This window comes from Canis lupus, chromosome 3, assembly GCF_011100685.1.
Source record: "Canis lupus familiaris isolate Mischka breed German Shepherd chromosome 3, alternate assembly UU_Cfam_GSD_1.0, whole genome shotgun sequence".
Taxonomy (NCBI): domain Eukaryota; kingdom Metazoa; phylum Chordata; class Mammalia; order Carnivora; family Canidae; genus Canis; species Canis lupus.
This window is the reverse complement of record NC_049224.1, coordinates 38,773,863-38,791,530: the sequence shown is the minus strand read 5'-3', so window position 1 is coordinate 38,791,530 and position 17,668 is coordinate 38,773,863. Positions and strand designations below refer to the sequence as shown.

The 17,668-nt window shown below is 53.4% G+C and overlaps 1 protein-coding gene across 5 annotated transcripts in view; it reads right to left on the bottom strand.

The window, feature by feature from the left end:
• Positions 1 to 17,668, bottom strand: part of APBA2 (amyloid beta precursor protein binding family A member 2) — a 188,000-nt gene that overhangs the window by 9,553 nt on the left and 160,779 nt on the right. For 4 of the 5 annotated variants that reach the window (XM_038532619.1, XM_038532620.1, XM_038532616.1 and 1 more), the window contains 7 exons: positions 14,851 to 14,996; positions 13,800 to 13,835; positions 10,628 to 10,714; positions 8,048 to 8,233; positions 4,431 to 4,610; positions 3,269 to 3,481; positions 1,679 to 1,798 (listed from right to left, as the gene is read on the bottom strand). In XM_038532619.1, coding sequence (XP_038388547.1) covers positions 1,679 to 1,798; positions 3,269 to 3,481; positions 4,431 to 4,610; positions 8,048 to 8,233; positions 10,628 to 10,714; positions 13,800 to 13,835; positions 14,851 to 14,996 — 968 coding nt within the window. The remainder of the gene's footprint in view (positions 1 to 1,678; positions 1,799 to 3,268; positions 3,482 to 4,430; positions 4,611 to 8,047; positions 8,234 to 10,627; positions 10,715 to 13,799; positions 13,836 to 14,850; positions 14,997 to 17,668) is intronic. The other variant, XM_038532617.1, reaches the window with a different exon arrangement.

The following is a 17,668-nucleotide window of genomic DNA, read 5'->3' as shown; positions in this document are numbered from 1 at the left end:
AGGCCTCTGTCAGCCCCTCCCTGAGCAGGGGCCTCTACACAGTGCTCACAGCGGGTGCAGGCAGAGACCCTGGGGGGGTTTTGCAGAGCTGTTAGGGCAGCTTCTTGTGCCCAGGGCACCCACATATACAGAGGGCCTGGCAGGGCAGGGCCAGGCCAGACCACCAGCTATCCACCTCCTGGGACAGATGTACTGACCTGGACAGAAGTCCCAAAGGCGATGCAGATGACCCCTTGCCTGGCTGCAAGTACCAAGGGGCCTATCTCCTCTGCAGAATCTGTGCCCCAGGGGGCCTTCTTTAAATGTCTTGATTTACTTTATGGATTTTCTTAGTTTATCTTCATAACCACATTTTAAGGAGAGTCCAGAGAGGTTAAGTGACCAGCCCAGGGTCACACAGCTTTGGCCAACTGGTCACACAGGCTAAATGCCCCCATACCCCTTCCCTCTTTGTCATGGGCACCAGATGGCCATCTTCCCAGCCTGCCCTGTGTTTTGTGGGGCATGTGACTGAGCTCTGTCTGGCCAGTGAGATTTGGCCAGAAATGGCAAGGGTCACACCTATGTCCCTATCTTTCTCCAGCTGCCAGCCAGACAGAGCAGCCAGTGGGGGGCCTCCAAAACCCAGCTGAGGACATGCCTGGGCCCCTGAGTGGCCCTGTGGAGCAAAGGCCCCTCCCACAGTGGGAAAAACCCACTGAATGAGAAACCAACTCTTTGTATGCTGAGATTCGGAGAATATTTGTTATAGCAGCAAGGGGCACTAACATGAGAAGGATGGAAATGGCCCTGTGACTCTCCCAGCTCCATGTACCTCTCTATACTTCTGCACCAGAGAGCAACAGGGATAATTCTGACTCATTTGTAGTTGTCTTTCTAGAATGTTCTCCCATTGTGTTTCCTCTCTTCTCACGGGCAGGCTAATACATATCCCCACCCCTTACCTAACACTACTCCCACCTACTGTACAATCTCTTCCTCAGTTCTTTACTACTCAAGGCTGGCCTAAGCAATCTGGAAATGACTGGACTCGCCTCTTCTGTCCTTCATCTGTGGCCATGTTTTTGCCTGCTGGGACCTTTGCACAAGGAAACACCAAGAAACAGATTCATTCATTCCAGCCAAAAACTCAGTCAAAGAAAAGGCAAGAACTCTGAATGAAGAGCTTTGGCCTGAGGAACAGGCACAGATGTCTGGGCAGACCAAGGCTCACTCAAGCCCAGAATCACCTCCTCCTGGAAGCCCTCCCACTTCCTCAGTGCCTGACACAGTGCAAGCACTTCACACATGGCTCTGAACGGGTGAATGAATGAGTGAATATATGTTTGTTGAACACAGAGAGTCGGATGTTGCCATTGGCTGGATGTGTCCAGATTGCAGTAGTTAGAAAAACCTGCCTCTCCTCCAAGGCAGGTGTTTGCCAGTAATAGACATCACAGGGACATTCCCTGGCTGCATGCCAGCCCTCCCTCCTACCCAGGCCTGCGCCAGGAGCTGCCAAAAGCTCCTGCCTGGTGTGGCCTGGCTACTGGCAGCTGTGCCCACCAGCTGGGGCCCATGCCTACAGACAGAAGGGGCCTAGGGAGCAGGGTGGGTGGAGAGCTGCCACCCCCAGCCCCCTGCATTCAGGTCCACGCATGCACAGGGGAGGTGGCCAAGGCGGAGAGGGCAGACTCACGATCCCGTTCTGTACGCTGAAGCCCAGTTGGTACTTGAGGTCGGGCCGCTTGATGAGGACTGTGGTGACAGGTGGACAGCTGACGATGTTGAGCTTCACCTGAGTCTGGTTCTTCAGACCCTGCAGAATGGGGCAGGGGCCACGGGAGCCTTAGATGCCACCTTTGAGCAGGCTCTCATAGGCCCAGTCCGAGGCTGCACCAGCAGGCAGGGTGGAGGCCCTGAGTGCAGGGGAATGAGTCTGGCAGGTTAGCCGCCTCTCGGCTTCCACAATCCTCCATGTGACCCAGAGATTGCCAGCTACTGCAGGTGGGAGCCAGCACCATGGCCCACTATGCTCTGGTGTGCTGTCGGACCCAGGTGAAAACAGGCTATTCCTAGAGCCAGAGGGGCCAAGCCAGCACACTATGGTGTATGACCAATGGGACGGCAGCAGGGTCACCCTCACAGGGTCATGGGAGGGGTCATCCCTGCATTGAATGCAGGAGGAGCACCTTGTTTGGAAGGACCGTGGGGGAGCCCTCCTCAAAACAAAACATGTCAATGGCAGGGGTGGGGACAGGGAGTGAAGGGTTCAGTGACAATCTGTAAGCAGGAGGGTCTATTGTCCATAGAGAGACTAGCCAGCTGGAGCCAAGGGCCACCTCAGGCCCTGGGGAGGCTGTGACTGTCAGCAGGTGCCTCAGGCCACGGTTGTGAGATTAGGTTCCGGGGGAGGAGGGGGCAAGGGGCTCTAGTTCCATCTTGTTCCTCTGGCCCATCAGAGCCTGGGTGACCAAGTGCCCTAGGCACTTCAGCCCTCGGAGGGAGGCTCCTGGCAGACCAAGCCTCTGGTTCTACAGGCTGAGGCCTTTGCCTCCTCTACCCTCTCTCTGCCCAGGTGCTCACCCATCAGGCAGATGCTCTGCTGGGCTGGCGCTGAGAGCTGGCTCATGGGATGCTATGGCCCCAAGAATGCCTTTCACTTCTCAAGCAGACAAGGGAGGACACAAGTGTGTCCTCTAGCAGCGAGACCATACTGGGTGAGGAGGGAACAAGCCACAGAGGGCTGGGGACAGATTGCAGACAGAAGGCCTCAGGACTATCCACAAGCAGACAGAGCACGCTGTCTGGAGACCCTGGACAGAGCAAAGGCACTGTTGTGCTAGGCCTCCCGAATGGCGTCTCTGATCTTAGTGCCCTAAGGCTCTTCTAGACCTGGAACAACCAGGTGTGAAGACCCCCCACCCCGCTCCCAGCAGGGACCAGCAGCTCAGTTATCTCCCAAAGCTGCAAGCTCAGGGGTCACACCGTCAGAGCAGCCTCCCTGCTCTCAGACCCATGCAGGGTGACCAACCCTCCTGGTGTGCCCAGAAGTAGGACCCTCGGGAGCTAACCTGGGAAAGTCCCATGTGAACCAGGTCACCCTGCACCTGCGCATCTATGTCACTCGGAACCAACATTTGTGAAACCCCCAAGGGCAGCCCAGGGCCTTCTCTGACTGCGGTGCTACAGTACAGTTTTGGGTCTCTCTGGACCCGTTTCCTCATGTGTCAAGGGGGAAAAGACAATGCGGCAAGAATAAAAGTAGGCAGGGGCCCTGCGTGCGTACCTTGATGATGCCCTGGCAGGTGGCGAGGGGCAGCCCCACCAGGCTGGTGCCGTTGATGGACATGATCTGGTCCCCAATGCTCAGCTTCCCTGAGCGGGCCGCCGGGCCGCCATTCATCATGTTCGCCAGGATCACCGTGGGCAGGATGGAACCCCAGCCTGACTCCACCACCACCACGCCCAGGATCTCGCCCTTGTGCTTCTCCAGCTGCAGCTGCAAGGAAATGAGCAGTGAAGGGTGCCCGTGATAGGGGCCTGGACACCTGCGCACCTACCCCCGGCCTCGCCCAGCTCTGGCTCCAAGCCCTCGAACTCCCTCCCATCCATGCCTGGCAGGGATGCCCCCAGGCCCAAGCGTGGCTCCCGCGTCCTGTCTCCTGCTCTGCTCACCTCCCACAACCCACGGAAGCGAGAAGAGTGTTAGATTCCAGGGCTCAATTCTGCCCCCAGCTCCTGCTCGTATCTAGAAAAGGTCTACCTTCTGTCCACCCCAAGGGACACTCTCTCGGAAAGCTGCCTGTCATTCATTCAGCAAGAAGCCAGGATCATTCATTCATTCATTCATTCATTCAACAAGCAGTCTGATCATTCCTTCCTTTACTTCTTTACAACTAGTCAGGGTATGGGTGGTCCCCAGGGTATCTGCTCCCATGTTAGGACACAGAGGACTTTCTAAAGATCCCTGAGCAGCACACACTGAACCATGTGAGGGAGGGCCTCCACCACTGGCAGCTTTGAAACTCCCCTGGGCAGCACACCCAAGCTCCCCGATCTTAAAGATGCTTCTCATATCCTTTTCAGAAACACCTCCTGGGTGCTGAGCTCCAGTAAATGATAATAGCAGCATTAAAAGGCACATTTTCAAGGTCATTAAGACAGATCGTAATCAGTTCCTTTGTTACAACACCACCTCATTTCACACACAAGTGCTCAGCTCTCAAGGCAGGAGCAAATGTACCGCCCTTCATTCTGCTGTGAGGATGTGGATTTGTGTGCGAGGGCCCTTGGAGGGCTCACTCTCCAGTGCTCTCACCAAGAGTGCTCTGGGGCATCACCAGGCAGCTCTGGCTCTGCAGGAGCTCAGCATGGGTGGCAGAGGCTACTACAGCATGGTGGCATCCCCATGGCATCCCCATGGCCCACCCAGGGTGCATGTGGCTCACCTCCTTGCAGTTCTCAGAGTTGGAGAAGTGGATGAGGTCATCGTTGTACATCTCCTGGGTGTTGATGATGTCACTGTACTCTTTCTGGCTCAGGTCTTCGGGATTTATGCCGTTGGCCCGCAGGAACTCCTGGTAAGCCACACTGAAGGCCTGGCCGATGGACTGTGCGATCAGCTGGGCCTGCAGGCAGGGAGAAGCCACTAGAGACCAGCACAGAAGCACAGGCACCACGCAGCCTGGAGAGGAGGGGCCGCGGGCTGGCTGCAGGGCACACACATAAGCCTGGACTGGGCCCTTGCCTGGGCTCAACAAGCAAGAGTGAAGCTACAGGCTCTCATCCGGTGACAGACGTCTTACTACCTGCACCGTTTAGTCACCTGCCATGGGCCAAGCCTCTCTGCTGCCTCATCCCCATCAGGGCTCAGTCCTGGCTGTTCCCATCTGAGCCATTTACATCCTGGACCACCCAGGACAAAGCACCATTCCAAATAAAGTTGGGGAATATCACAAATTATTTGCTAAATATCCTTTTGTGGCTTTAAATGACTTTACCAGGTTTCCTTTCCACCCATCTTATTGCAAAAATCGACCTGAGTTGTGTTCTCTGAGGAGGGTCACAGAGACTCTTAGTTGCTTCCCCAACATTTATGTCTCTGTAGCAACAAAACCCAATGTCAACGGGGGAGACAAGGTATGTGTCCAGCTGTTCTTGTGGGGAGTTGTGGCTGTTCCCAGCTGAGACAGGTCAGAAGTACAAGACCTGGGACCCCAGCACAGACTCCACAGAGCAGAGTACTTCTTTCTACTGCAGGGAACTGTCTGCATGGACATTAACGAATTTCTGACACTGCAGAGTCTTGGACATGGAAAAGTTACTGCCAGGCTTCGTCCATCACCAGCCAGTGTGCAGACAGGGGACTGCAGGGTGGCAAGAGCTAAGGCCCCGAGCTCCTGGAGGGACACCAAGCACTGGCAACAGTGTGGCCAGCAAGAACAATGGGGCTCCCAGGGGCTTGGCCCCCAGCAATGCCTTCCCCCACCCAGCCCTGACCGCAGGAGCCTCCACCTGCCTCCCACTGGCCACCAAATGGGCCTTCTGCATGGCTGCCTCCAGCAAAGCTAAGGACCAGAAAATGGTGAAAACAAAGGATTTGACCTAAATGCTAAATCCCTTCCTCCTACGTACTGCATATTTAAGTGCTACAAATGAACATGCCTCTGTAACAAAGCGGGCGGGGCCAGATAATAAAGGCAGAGCCAGAGCCAGAGCGTGGAAGGCTTTCCTGAAATAGGTATGGATTCTAGATTGAACTGCCCTCCCACACTGGGCCCAGGAACAGTTTACATGAGGGACAGGCTGATATATACTTGGCAGAAATAAGCCCTGCTCACTCCCAAGACCAGTATCTTGGCATTTTGGCAGCACTGCTCAGGGTGGACTGGCCAGAGATGGCCAGGTGACACCCTGACCTGGACAGGTGTGGAGTGGAGGGTGGGGAGCCCAGAGATGGTGCACTGGGAACCAGCAGCCAGGGCTCTGTTTGAAGCTAGGAGTCAGGCCTGGGGAAGAGGCCAAAAGAAGGTAGAGGGTGAGTGTGGTGGGGATGGGAGCCTGGGACATCCCAGGGCTTGCCGCCATCTGCTCCCAGGTCTCCGGGTCTGTCCCCACTGGACTGTGGTCCCCTGGCAGGGAAGGGTTCTGGGAGTATCACTCCCTCCACCGCTGCATGGATAGCCTGGCAGCGCTGTCCAACATTCTGGGACTCTGTCTAGGGGTCTGCCTGGGCGCCCCACCCTGCCAGGGTTCCTCTGGGTGCAATCCAGGAGCCCTTGGCATCTCCCCACTGACTGCTGATGGCAGTCTCCTATTTCCCCAGCCGCCTGTGTCCTGGTGTCCCTCCCAGTTGGTCTGGGGGAGCCCATGGGGAGCACCGCAGGCAAGGCTTCCCTGCTCCCCAAGTCACAGCCAGGGCCTGTGGGTGCTCAATGCTGTGAGGCCAGGAGCCCCTATGCAGACAAGTGGGAGTGCAGGGGGCTCAGAGAGGAGCTGGCATTGGCAGCTTGGTGCTCAGAGTTGGCCTCCTGCAGGAGGTGAGGAGGCTATCACACCTGTGTGTTATTATTACCTGTGTGGCTCATCTACCCTGGCCTCATCCCTGCAGTGCCTCAGCTCCATTTTATAGAGGGAAACTGAGTCTCAGAAAGAGCCTTGGTATCTGTAATGCCACCTTCCAGGTGTTCCACTCCGCTGTCATCAGATCCTCAAATCCCTTACTTGTCCCCCACAGCCCCCTGGAGGGAGCCACCATCCAGATGCTATGCTCTGGGCAGATGCTGAGTGTCCCCCCACACTCCACCGGGTGGATCCTTCCCTCACTCCTTTGAGGACCACTTAGAGTCCCACTCACGCCCACTTCGTCCTGCCTTCAGCCTTATCTTCCCCCTGCACTGAGAACACCAGGGTCAGCACCATGGTCAGCACCCCTGACAACAGCACCCCCAACTCTAACCTAAGGCCCCCAGCCATCCCTGGGGCTGGCATCTCAGATCCCCATTATGCCTCCCCATTATGACTTCTCTGCTCACCCTGTGCCAATGGCTTTACCCTGCCCTTCACTCACAGCCCTTCCAAGGGCCCATCTCCCCCAACCTGGTCTCTAAGATATCCTTAGGCCCTGAATCACACAGATGTCCCCATCCAGGTGCCCACAGATCTCTGCATTGTGGTGAAAAGAATCTGTGTGCACCAGTGGGCTTGCGTTTAAATTTCTTCTCCAATCAACAGACCATCACTTCAAAGCACTTCTAGATGACTTCAACTTTTTAGCAAAAAGAGGACTGCCTCCACCCTTCAGCCCTGTCTTCAAATATAAAAATCTGGGGGTCAGTTCCTTCTGCTTCAGGTCCCTGACCTGCAAGTTCACCTAGAACAAGAATGCCCCTTTCTAAATATTCACAGAAGAAACTGCTTTTTAAAAATTATACTTTGGCAACAGCCACAAGATCTGCCCGCCAGGGGGCAGGAGAGAGACCTGGGCCGCTGTCCCCAGTGTTCACCTCTTGCCCCCACCCCCCTCCCTGATCCCTTTCTCCCAATTCCGGGCTGGGAAAGATGCTCTTATCCCACTGCAGGAAAGGGCCAAAGGTTTCGTGGTCTTTTAGTGAGTCTGAATTATCATAAACTCCAGAATTACAATGTGGAATAGCCATGAGCAAAAGCAGAACTGCTCCTCGGGCACAGATGTCGCCTCCCCGTACACAAGCCTGGCATCTGAAAATGTGCACCTAACCACAGACAAGCCAGGGAGTATTTTGTTTTAGGAGAAAAAAGGCTGTGTTAAAGGATTTCTGCAGATAGCGCCCCAAGCCTATTTAACTATAGTTCAATTTATCAACTGCCCTAAAGGAACTTACCTCACAAAGTGAAGTGAAAGTGCATTCACTGTCTCTGCAAACTCTTGAGGGTTAGAAAACAACCCCACTGATTCCCCTGGAAACATCACTGACGGTGCACAGGACTTCTCTACCTGAGACACGGTTCCCAAAGAGCCGGGGATGCCAGAGCCCTTGGGAAGTCGGGCCAATGGGAGAGCTGGCATGCCTGCGTGGTCACTTACGTCCTCAGACTCGAACACATGGCAGATCATCTTGTACTGCTTCTTCCCCTCTTGGGCCCCAGGGGTGGTCTCGATGCAGTCCTGCGAGGCTGACCGGGGCATGCGGCGCCTGGCCATCAGCACCACGATGTTGCCAATGTCTGCTATGTAGGAGATGGTGCGCAAGGCGTGGTCCATCATGGTCTCCTGTCAGGAGGGGGGCGGGTCCATGTTAGGAAATGTTAGGAAGAACCCACTAGTAAAAAACTCTCAGGTTTGGGATTCCTCAGCCTTGACGATAACGATGTGTGGGGTGGGTCATTCTTTATCGCGAAGGGCTGTCCTGGACTCTGTAGGATGGTTAGCAGCAGCTCTGGCCTCTACCCACTAGATGCGGGTAGCATTGCCCCCTTCCTAAGTTGTGACAGCCAGAAATATTTCTAGCTTTTGCCAAATGTCCCCGTGGGAGACAAAATCATCCCAGTTGAGAATTGGTGCTCTAGCAAACAGTGCCAAGGTAAATCTGACTTTGCTCTACAGCACCCTCCCACTTCTCAGAGGCACATGTCAGAGTGGAAGGAAGACAGGAACACTGGCAGGTGGTGACACCCGTCCCCACCTGATCAGAGACAGTCTGTAGCTCTGGAGAAGGGTCCCTTCCCTGCAAGGCATGTGCTTCTCCCTAGCAGATGAGGAAGGCTTCGAGGCCAACTGTTTCCACAGATGGGTTCTTCTGGGATCCCAAGCAGCATGGGCCCTGGTCAGGGGACACTGAGGCAGCTCCCCTGACTGATCGATGGGCCTCTGGAGCTATTCAATTCCCTCGGCTCCTGGCAGGTCCATTACCCTTGAAGGCTTTTGTTGTCTGACAGGAATCTCCACTGAGTGTCTTGCCTATGACCCCTACCTAACAAGGCTGCATACAAAGGCTCTGAGAAACTAATCAGCTGGTCTTTTATGCCTTTGTGCCTTTTCCACAAAAGAAAATTGGCTGCTGCTGCAACCTCTGAAGCCCCCTTTCTTTATCACAGAATCCATTTTTACAGCAGGTATTATTCCTTGTCTGTCCTCCAGGAGTTGATCTGTTTTCTGGCCAAGGCTATGGGGGTGGTTTCCAACCACAAGAGCCACTTTTCAGGAAGGGGACTTGGAAGAGAACTGTCAAGGGCAGCTTTTCGGCATTTCCTGATTTCTGGCCACATGACCAGGGCAGAGCCACCTTCCTCACAGATACAAGGAGGAACTCTGGGCTTCTTAAAATACATATGCTGTCTAGTTCTCTTCATTGCAAGGGTCCAGGACCTATGACCACCCCCTGCAACAGTGAGCATGGCCAGCACCCAGGTCTATTTCTGTAATACCATTCCCCACTAAAGGGAACTGTGTGTGCCTCCTCGAAGTAACAGGTAATTCGAGGTCTGGGGCAGGAGCAGCCTAAGGAGAGCTCAGAACACCTCACCACTTCAGAAAGCAAGGACATGATCAAAGACTAAGGGGAAGATGTCAAAATCACACAGGACACAGATTAAAGGTCTCTGGCCGAATCAAAAAGAATAATGAGGATAATGATTAAAGCACAAGCTTAAAAAAAATCTACCAGTCCACAGTGAAAAGAAAGAGAAAGAAACAAAAGGTCTTCTGTGTGGGGAAAGATCTGATCATAAAAGTGGAGAGCGTGGCCAAAGTAGAAAATCAGCATTCTGCACTTCCAATGCTGGAACTAACTCAAGCAAGACACTCACTGGGTGCTGAAACCTGCAGGCAAAGCAGGTGCTGGGGAACAGGGTATCCACACATCTGGAGTGTCACCATACAAAATGACTGGCTGATGACAAAGAAGCAAAGGGGTCATTCCCCGGGCATCTGGTGGCCCTCAAACAGCCCATAGGGGGGTCTAGTCCCAGGGTGAGTGGGGCTTCTCTCTCACTCAGCAAACCTCCAGCACACGGCACTGCCTGAGGTCTTCCCAATTCCTCCTTCCATCTGCCCCGTACCCTTGACCTCTGCCCTCTTTCTCCTCAGCTTCAGGCCTTTATATCTTGCATGGTTCACTTGCTCCTCACAATCTGTCTTCTCCACCAGCAGCAGATTAAGGCCCAGGAGAAATGAGCAGAAGCTGGACACATGGCACATGGTTTACAGGTAGAAAATCTTAAGACAGCATCCCCTGCCACCCCGCTGGAGCACCACCCACTCAGAGGGCCCAGAGCTCACACAGGATTTCCACCCTCCCATTCCATCCCCCAGGCCTGGCATGCAGAGGTTTCAGGAAGGCCCTCCTAGAATCCTGATGGTGAGCACACACACAGCTTCTAACTCCCTGTTTTCTTTCCCTGTCATTTTGCCTACTTAATCTCAGCTGAAACAGACCTATACCACATCCTTGTCTCTTCCCAGCCTGGTGCTCCTCAGCTCCCTGCAGCTTGCTCAACTCATCCAAGACTCAGGGTCCGGAGCAACCATCCTTGGGGAGGATAGCCGTTCAGCTCATCCCAGAGGGAAAGTTCTCCTGCAGCCAGACCTTGTTCTCCTCTGGTCCCCGAGGAGGGAAGCTAGGGGTTGAATTACCTGATTTTAAACAATGGTCTTTAAAACACTTACCTGTGTGTCCGCATTTAAGACCTTGATCCTCTGGGTGGAGATGAAGAGATCCACCTCAGTCAGGGTCTGGGCATCCCCCTCTGAATTCTAAGAAAAGACAGTGGATACTGTCACAAATAAAAAAAAAAACTAATTTGAACAAAGGCCTGACAATTTTACTAATGACCCTGAGTGCCCCTAGAGGGAAATGCTACTCTAGCTTGGAGCAGCCAAGGGAAATCTAAATTGCATGCCGTCTTCCAGCGCAATCTGTAGCGAAGTGAGTTCTAAAGGCAGTTTGCACAGGGCGTGAAGAAGGAGGGAGGAGACAGCTTCCGGAAGCCTGAGCATGGAGGGGGGCTGGACACCTGGGGTCTTGGGTCCCAGCATCCAAAGCGCACCCCCTCCATTCCCTAAAAAGTAGGCCTGCCTGCCAACCCTTATCAAACTCGGCAAAGGCAGTCTGTGTACTCGGGCTACATACGTTCCTCGGATTTGGGATTCCAAATATCCCCAGGAAATGCAGAAGAAATTTTCAAAGGAGTTGGATTAGATTGTCAGCATCCTCTTCTGATTTAAATAGTCCCAGTTATGTCAACCCCCAGCAGGCTTAATGCTGATCTTCCAAAAACCGGTAAGGGAAGCAAGACCTCAACTGGACTCAGTGCTGCCCTCCTAGCAACGCAGGAGAAACCAGAAGCTGTGACACAAACACCCCTGTTTTGTCAGATCTTGGAGTATGTTTGTCATATGGCCATTACTTATGTGTACACGGAATGTTCTAGAAGCTGAGTGAACTATTTATTCAGGGTTTGCTCTAAACCAGGACAGTCTTTCATTGGTTTTTATATCAATGGGAATCCTAATTACTACTGCACAATGGCAATGAAATACAAATTCTTTCGGCTTAGCCACTGGGGTAAGTAATTCTTTATGGTCACTGGGAGCCTACAGAGGCATATCTTCCACTTCAAAAGAGCAGAAACTGTGATTTAATTCCTCACTAAAAAATCGAAAATCCCTCTGCTGAAAACTCCTCAAGAAACTGGGAGTTGCAGAGAGCCATTGTATAATATTGATAAATTTGGATTTTAGACCAGTGTTCAGGGGAAAAGGTCTTCTGGGCTTTCAGCCCACCATGAGGTGACACTGCCTTTAACTGATCTTAAAGAGAAGAGAGTTCCAAACAATCCACTTGAAAATAGTTCCGCAGGGATGTGGAAGAACTACTTTTTCTGATTTGAGAAACCAGGTTATATTCTATGTCCACATGCTTTTAAATGGTACATATTATGGGACTGTTCCTCAAACCCCTCTTGCTGAAAAAAGTAGATTGGGCCAGAAGCAAAAAAGAAAAGAGAAAGAAAAGAAAGAAAAGAAAGAAAAGAAAAGAAAAGAAAAGAAAAGAAAAGAAAAGAAAAGAAAAGAAAAGAGAAAGAGAAAAGAAAAAAAAGAAAAGAAAAGAGAAAAGAAAAAAGAGAAGGAAGGAAGGAAGTTAGTTGCAGGTGGACTTGGTTTTAGTGACAATTTTTGGAGGACATTTGAGTGCTGTACACTTGCTTGGAGAAGAGGGACAAATGTGGAGCTGAACGAGTTCAAACCAAGGGTGAATGGATGAAGCCAAAACCTGGTCATTAACAGGAAACAGCAAAGCTTGCCCCGTCATCCTCTCTGCTGGAAGAAAGTGAGAGTGCCAATAGCAGGAATCCAACAGAGGGCCACCAGACAACAGGGTGGGCATGTTGTGGATGCGGGGGGGTGGGGTGGTGGCCATGAGCCCATAGCCACCAGCGGGTTAGCTATGCGGGGGATGCTGCTGACTCCTGGTCCCAGGCTCATGAAGCACTGTCCTATCAGGACCCGCCTGGCCAAGTGTGAACAGACCAGGAAAGGGGCCCTCCGCAATGATCCTGGACATTTCCCTGCCTGAAGGGAAGAATAACTCTCTACAGATATAACTGGCAGGTGGCGGGATTCAGCAGGCTGCAGAGGCTGTTTTGAGCTGAATCCTCCTGCTCCCAGCCCCCTTGGGCTCTTTGGATGGCAACCCTGGAGGACCAGGCTGCCATGGACGACAGAGCCTTGCTATAGCTGCGTAGAGCTTGTGCAGCCCAGGGGTACGCTGGGCAAACTGCAGGCAAGGGGGCCCTCTCCCTTACAGGGAAGCACAGCCTCACTACAGGTCTGCAAAGCCAGGCCCATCTACACTGCCTGGAGGCACCCAGCAGAAAGCCGTTAGGGTAGAGGGAGTTGGGTGAGTTCCTCCGTCTCCGCCAGCTCAAGGAATCCAAGGAGAAAGCACTGGGCAAAGAGCAACTGTCACAGGGAGTGCAGTCTCACTGCAAGAGAAAGGGAGCGCCCAGATGGGCTTCTCTGGCCACGCAGCCAGAAAATGGTGTTCTAGGAGAGGAATGGAAGATTAAATCTCTTGCTGTTTAAGCACCAAGCCTGCACGAAATCAGTCCCTTCCAACCACCAACCATTTGAGGTTTTCTGTATCGGGAAGACCTGGCATTTACAAAATGACCAGGTTTACAAACAAATGACTGGAGGTCAACTTGATTTTTTTTTTTTTTAAGTTGGTTCCTGCTCCAGAAACTCTTCCCCCACCCCTTTTTTTAAGTACACTCCACGTTGGGCGTGGAGCCCAATTTGAGGCCAGAACTAGGAACCTGAGATCAAGACCCGAACTGGAATCAAGAGTCGGATGCCTAACCAAATGCACCACCCAGATGCCCCGCAGCAACTCTTCCCAGTGGGGAACGCATCCCATGGGCAAACTGACCTTCTTCTCATCCTGATTTAGTAAATCAGCTTAACAAGTCTTTAAATATCAGAACAATTTAATGAACTTTGTGCAGGAGGCCTAAGCAATAATGCGTCACATGGTCGTATCAAATGCCACATGTAGAAACGTCTGCATGAAACTAACATCGAGGCATTAACCACGTTCTAGCACAGGAGAGACTACCCAAGAGACTTATAAAAAGGGCAATGATGAGGCTCTTCTGTAAGTGGGCGGTTAAAAGTTTAAAAAAAAAAAAGCATCTGCGGTTTCGTTCAAAAGCCTACTATATATCTGCCAACGGAAGAGGAAAAAGCTGTTTGCCACGTGATGTGTGCTCCCACCAACAGGACCATCCCCCAGACTGCACGGGACAGAAACACAGGCAAACCCCTCAGCCCCACACACCGCTTTTTTCTTGATTTTAGCAGCCTTTTGCATCCTCTGAGCCGCATGTAAGAGAAGAGAAAAACAGATAAAAGAAGAAAGAAAGGAAAAGAAGGTAGGGCAGCCACATTATTTCGGTCTTGTTGCCAATACCCCAGTCCTATGGCCTGGCCCTTAGAGGAAGCTCCCCCGCCCAGAGGCAGGACAGGTGGGTGGTCGTCACTTCAGGGAGCGCTCACGCTGGCCACGAGAAGCCTCAGCACCTGTCCGCTGAGCGCTGCACATCACCAACAACCGTCCAGATCTATGAGGGCATCACCGGGGATAAAAGACGCTGCCCGCAGAGGATCAGGACTGGGGTCTGGGGCAGGAGGGCCCAGGGCTCTGCACTTCTCTTCCCCTGTCCACCATAGGCTCATGCCCAGGCCCCTGCACCTCCATAAAGAAGGTCAGTGCATGGTAAGGACACTGGTGAGACCCCTGATGTGGTTTCTCACCCCACGGGGGCTTGCAGCATCTACAGACCCCGTCCTGCCCAGAGGGGGCACCTCCTCGGACCACCACGCCCTTCCCTCCCCACCCCATTAGTTTTGCTGACTTGGCCTTATCCACCCCCTGCCCAGATGCACCCACCTTTCACAACCAGGCGACTCAGGATGTACCCAGAGCCGCATGTATGGCAGAGTTTTCCTCGAGGTCATGAATTCAAATGACATGAGATTTCTTTGTTTCCACTTTCTGAGAGCACCGTGGTGCCAACGATACACATATCATCAAAATGTGCCTGGGGAATGCATCCCAACATGTTTTATGAGTGGAATGCTGTGGAACAGTCATCCTTTAAAAACTGTTTCCAGGGGCCGAGTGGTGTTTCCTCATGAAGGAGCCAGCTGCATCTGCCCCCCAGCCCTGCCACGGCATTTCTTCCAGACAAGCCAATGCTGCCCTTGGCCTCGCCAGACACCCCAGGCCTTCCTGCTCTGTGTGGAGGGCTTTGGGGTCCCTCTCTCCCACTCCAGCATCCCGCCACCCCCAACAAAGTGAACCAGGGCTCCACTGAGCCCACCAGTACCTTGACCCGGCTGACGGCCTCCTGTGCCTGCATCATTCTGATGTTTTTGGAAGGGTTACGTTCCGAGAGCAGCTGCGTGGACCCCAGATAGTTGGCAGCAAAGATGATCCCATCAATGAGGTCTTCTGGTTCACAGGGCCCTGGAACTAAAGAGGGCACAGTTGGGATCTTCCCAGAGGACAAAGGAACACGGCCTCAGGGGAACGTAAGACGAGGGCTGACCCACCGCCCACCTGCAGCCTGCAGAGGGAGGCCGGTCTGCTTCCCTCCTTGCTGCACAGCGGTGCATGGTGCAAGTACCTACACAAAACCAACATCCAGGCCAGAAAAGTCCACATGCATGGCTCAGGAGGACACCTCCTGGACCTCGGGCAGCTGTCACTTGGGGCACCTCAGTCTCCAAGGTGACAACCATGTGTTGCAACCCCAGGGATGCACTTTCCCAAACTAGGCACCAGTCCCATGCCGCCCCAGAGCCCTCCAAACTCAGGACCCGCTACACTCCAGTTCTTCTGGGGCCTCTTCCTCCACTGCTCTGCTGCAGGGGTCTGGCCCCATCACACACCTAGGTGGGGTCCCCCCTCCATCCCACACACCTCCACCTGCTGCCTCTAGATCAGTGCTGTTGATGGGACTCTCTGCCAGAATATAGAATGTTCTATCTTGGTGCCGTTTAGTAGGGGAACCACTAGCCACATGTGGTTTTTGAGTGCTTGAACTGTGGCTCTCGCAAGAGGAAATGAGTTTTTAAATCTTATGAAATCAAATTAATCTACATGGAAATAGTCGCACATGGCTAGTGGCTCCTGGCCTGGGCAGGCAGCAGTAGGGAAGATGAGCGAATCTTTTCTGCGAGGGGCTAGATGGAAAATCTCTTGGGCTTTGGGTCTGTGTGCAATTAGTCACCTCTGCATCCACAGGACAAGAGCAGGCACAAGCAATCTGTTCTATGAGTAGGCACCACTGTGCTCCAGTAAAACTTTATACACGAAACTGGGTGGCTGGAGAATTTGGGCCAGGGTCCATCATCTGTAACCTGTGGACCATCACTCGGCCTTCCTCTGAGACCCACCACCTCCCCCTACCATGTCACTGCTTCTTCCCTCTCCCGGCCCACCTCTGGCCAGACCCTCCGTCTGAGAGACCTTGGCTCAGGCTCTCAGGCTCCTCCTCTGTCCAGTGTCCACAGGGCTAATGGTCCTGTGGCTCCCTGGTCCCCACGGCCAGCAGTCCCCTCCTGATCCCTCCCCCCAGCCAGATGTTCTATATTCTCACCTCTGACTCATTCTGCTTCTAAAAGCATCAACTTGCCTAGCTTGGATGCTGCTGTCTACCAGTTCCATAACATGAGCCCAGCACCCTCAACTCCCTGCCCCATGCCCCACCTGTCAGCCCCAGGGAAGTGGTGCGACACCAACCACCTGTTACCAGGTACCTGCAGCTAGAAAGAGCTGGAGTCACCCAACAAGGCAGGTTGATTCCATTACAAATTCATGGGCCAGGATGTCCTCAAAACTTGTTGGCCACCCTGAAAGGTTCTTCTGAGAGGTGCCCCCTCTCCCTCTGTGCAAGCACCATGTCATATTTTTCCTCATTTTCTTGAACTTCCAGCTGCCCCTCCCTTGGCTGTACCTGCAGAGCATCACCTTCACACCCCATGTGGCAGGTGTCTGTCTGAGCAGGCCTCCATCCTACTGTTCTGTGCAGTGGTGGGTCCCCCCTAGGGACCAAGGATCACCTGCTATCCCATCCCTCTCTGGACCAAGTCCTATCAGTTAGGTCTTCCCATGGCTTTAAAATATCCTCCAGCATCTCCAGGCAGGTTCAAAACCCTCCTTCACCACATCCCTGACTCCAGTGGGGCCCCCTGCCTCCTCCTTCCAGAAGGCAAATGTCCAGAAAGAACTGCCTATTTGGCTGTCACCCCTTCCCCAGCACATCCCCACCTCGCTGTTAGCTCCCTGCTCCCATGCCGCCAATGATAACACCATGTGTTATCACCTCAGTGCCCTCATGTCCATGGCGCCTGGTGGTCACCGGGTCACCATGGCCCCCCCTTCCTGAGATACATCTTCCTAGCTGGTCAGTCACTCGGTCTCTTCCTCCCTCTCTGGCTGTTCCTTCTTGGTTCCCTGCAGGCTTGGCCTCCCCCACGGGGCCACTGAATGCTCACAATCTGGGAACTTGGTGCTGGTGATGGGTACTTAGTTCTCTGAACCCCAAACCCACATACTCAACAGCCCAAAGCAAAGCCTGGATCCTCCTCCACCTCAATCTGGGCACTGAAGCTGGCTCCTCATCTCAGACACCACCACCTTCCCAGCTACACAGGTCTTCACCCCCCAATCCAACCCATCCCCAAGTGCTGTCCACTTTGCTACCACACCAATCCTGTGTCTACCTTCCTCGGGTTCAGCCACCACACTCTCACTCCACCCTGGACATGAGGACAGCCTTCAATTGGCCCATGTGAGCTGCAACAGACTGTTCATGTTCCTCCTAAAGTCCTGTGTCAAAGCTCTAACTTCCACTGCGATGGTATGAGACGTATGACCTCTGGGAGGTGATCTGGGAGGCCGGGAGGGTGGGACTCTCAGGAATGGGATCAGTGCCCTTACAGCAGGGACCCTCTGCCTGCTTATAGCAGGCACCCCCTGCCTGCTTCCTGCCACATGTGGACACAGAGAGAAGGCCGTCTGTAACCCCGAGGGGGGCTGTCACCGGAATCCAACCATGTGGGTGCCCCGGCCTGGGACTCTGTCCTCCACAAGTATGAGAAATAACTGTATGTTGTTTATCAACTCCCCAGTCTCTGGTG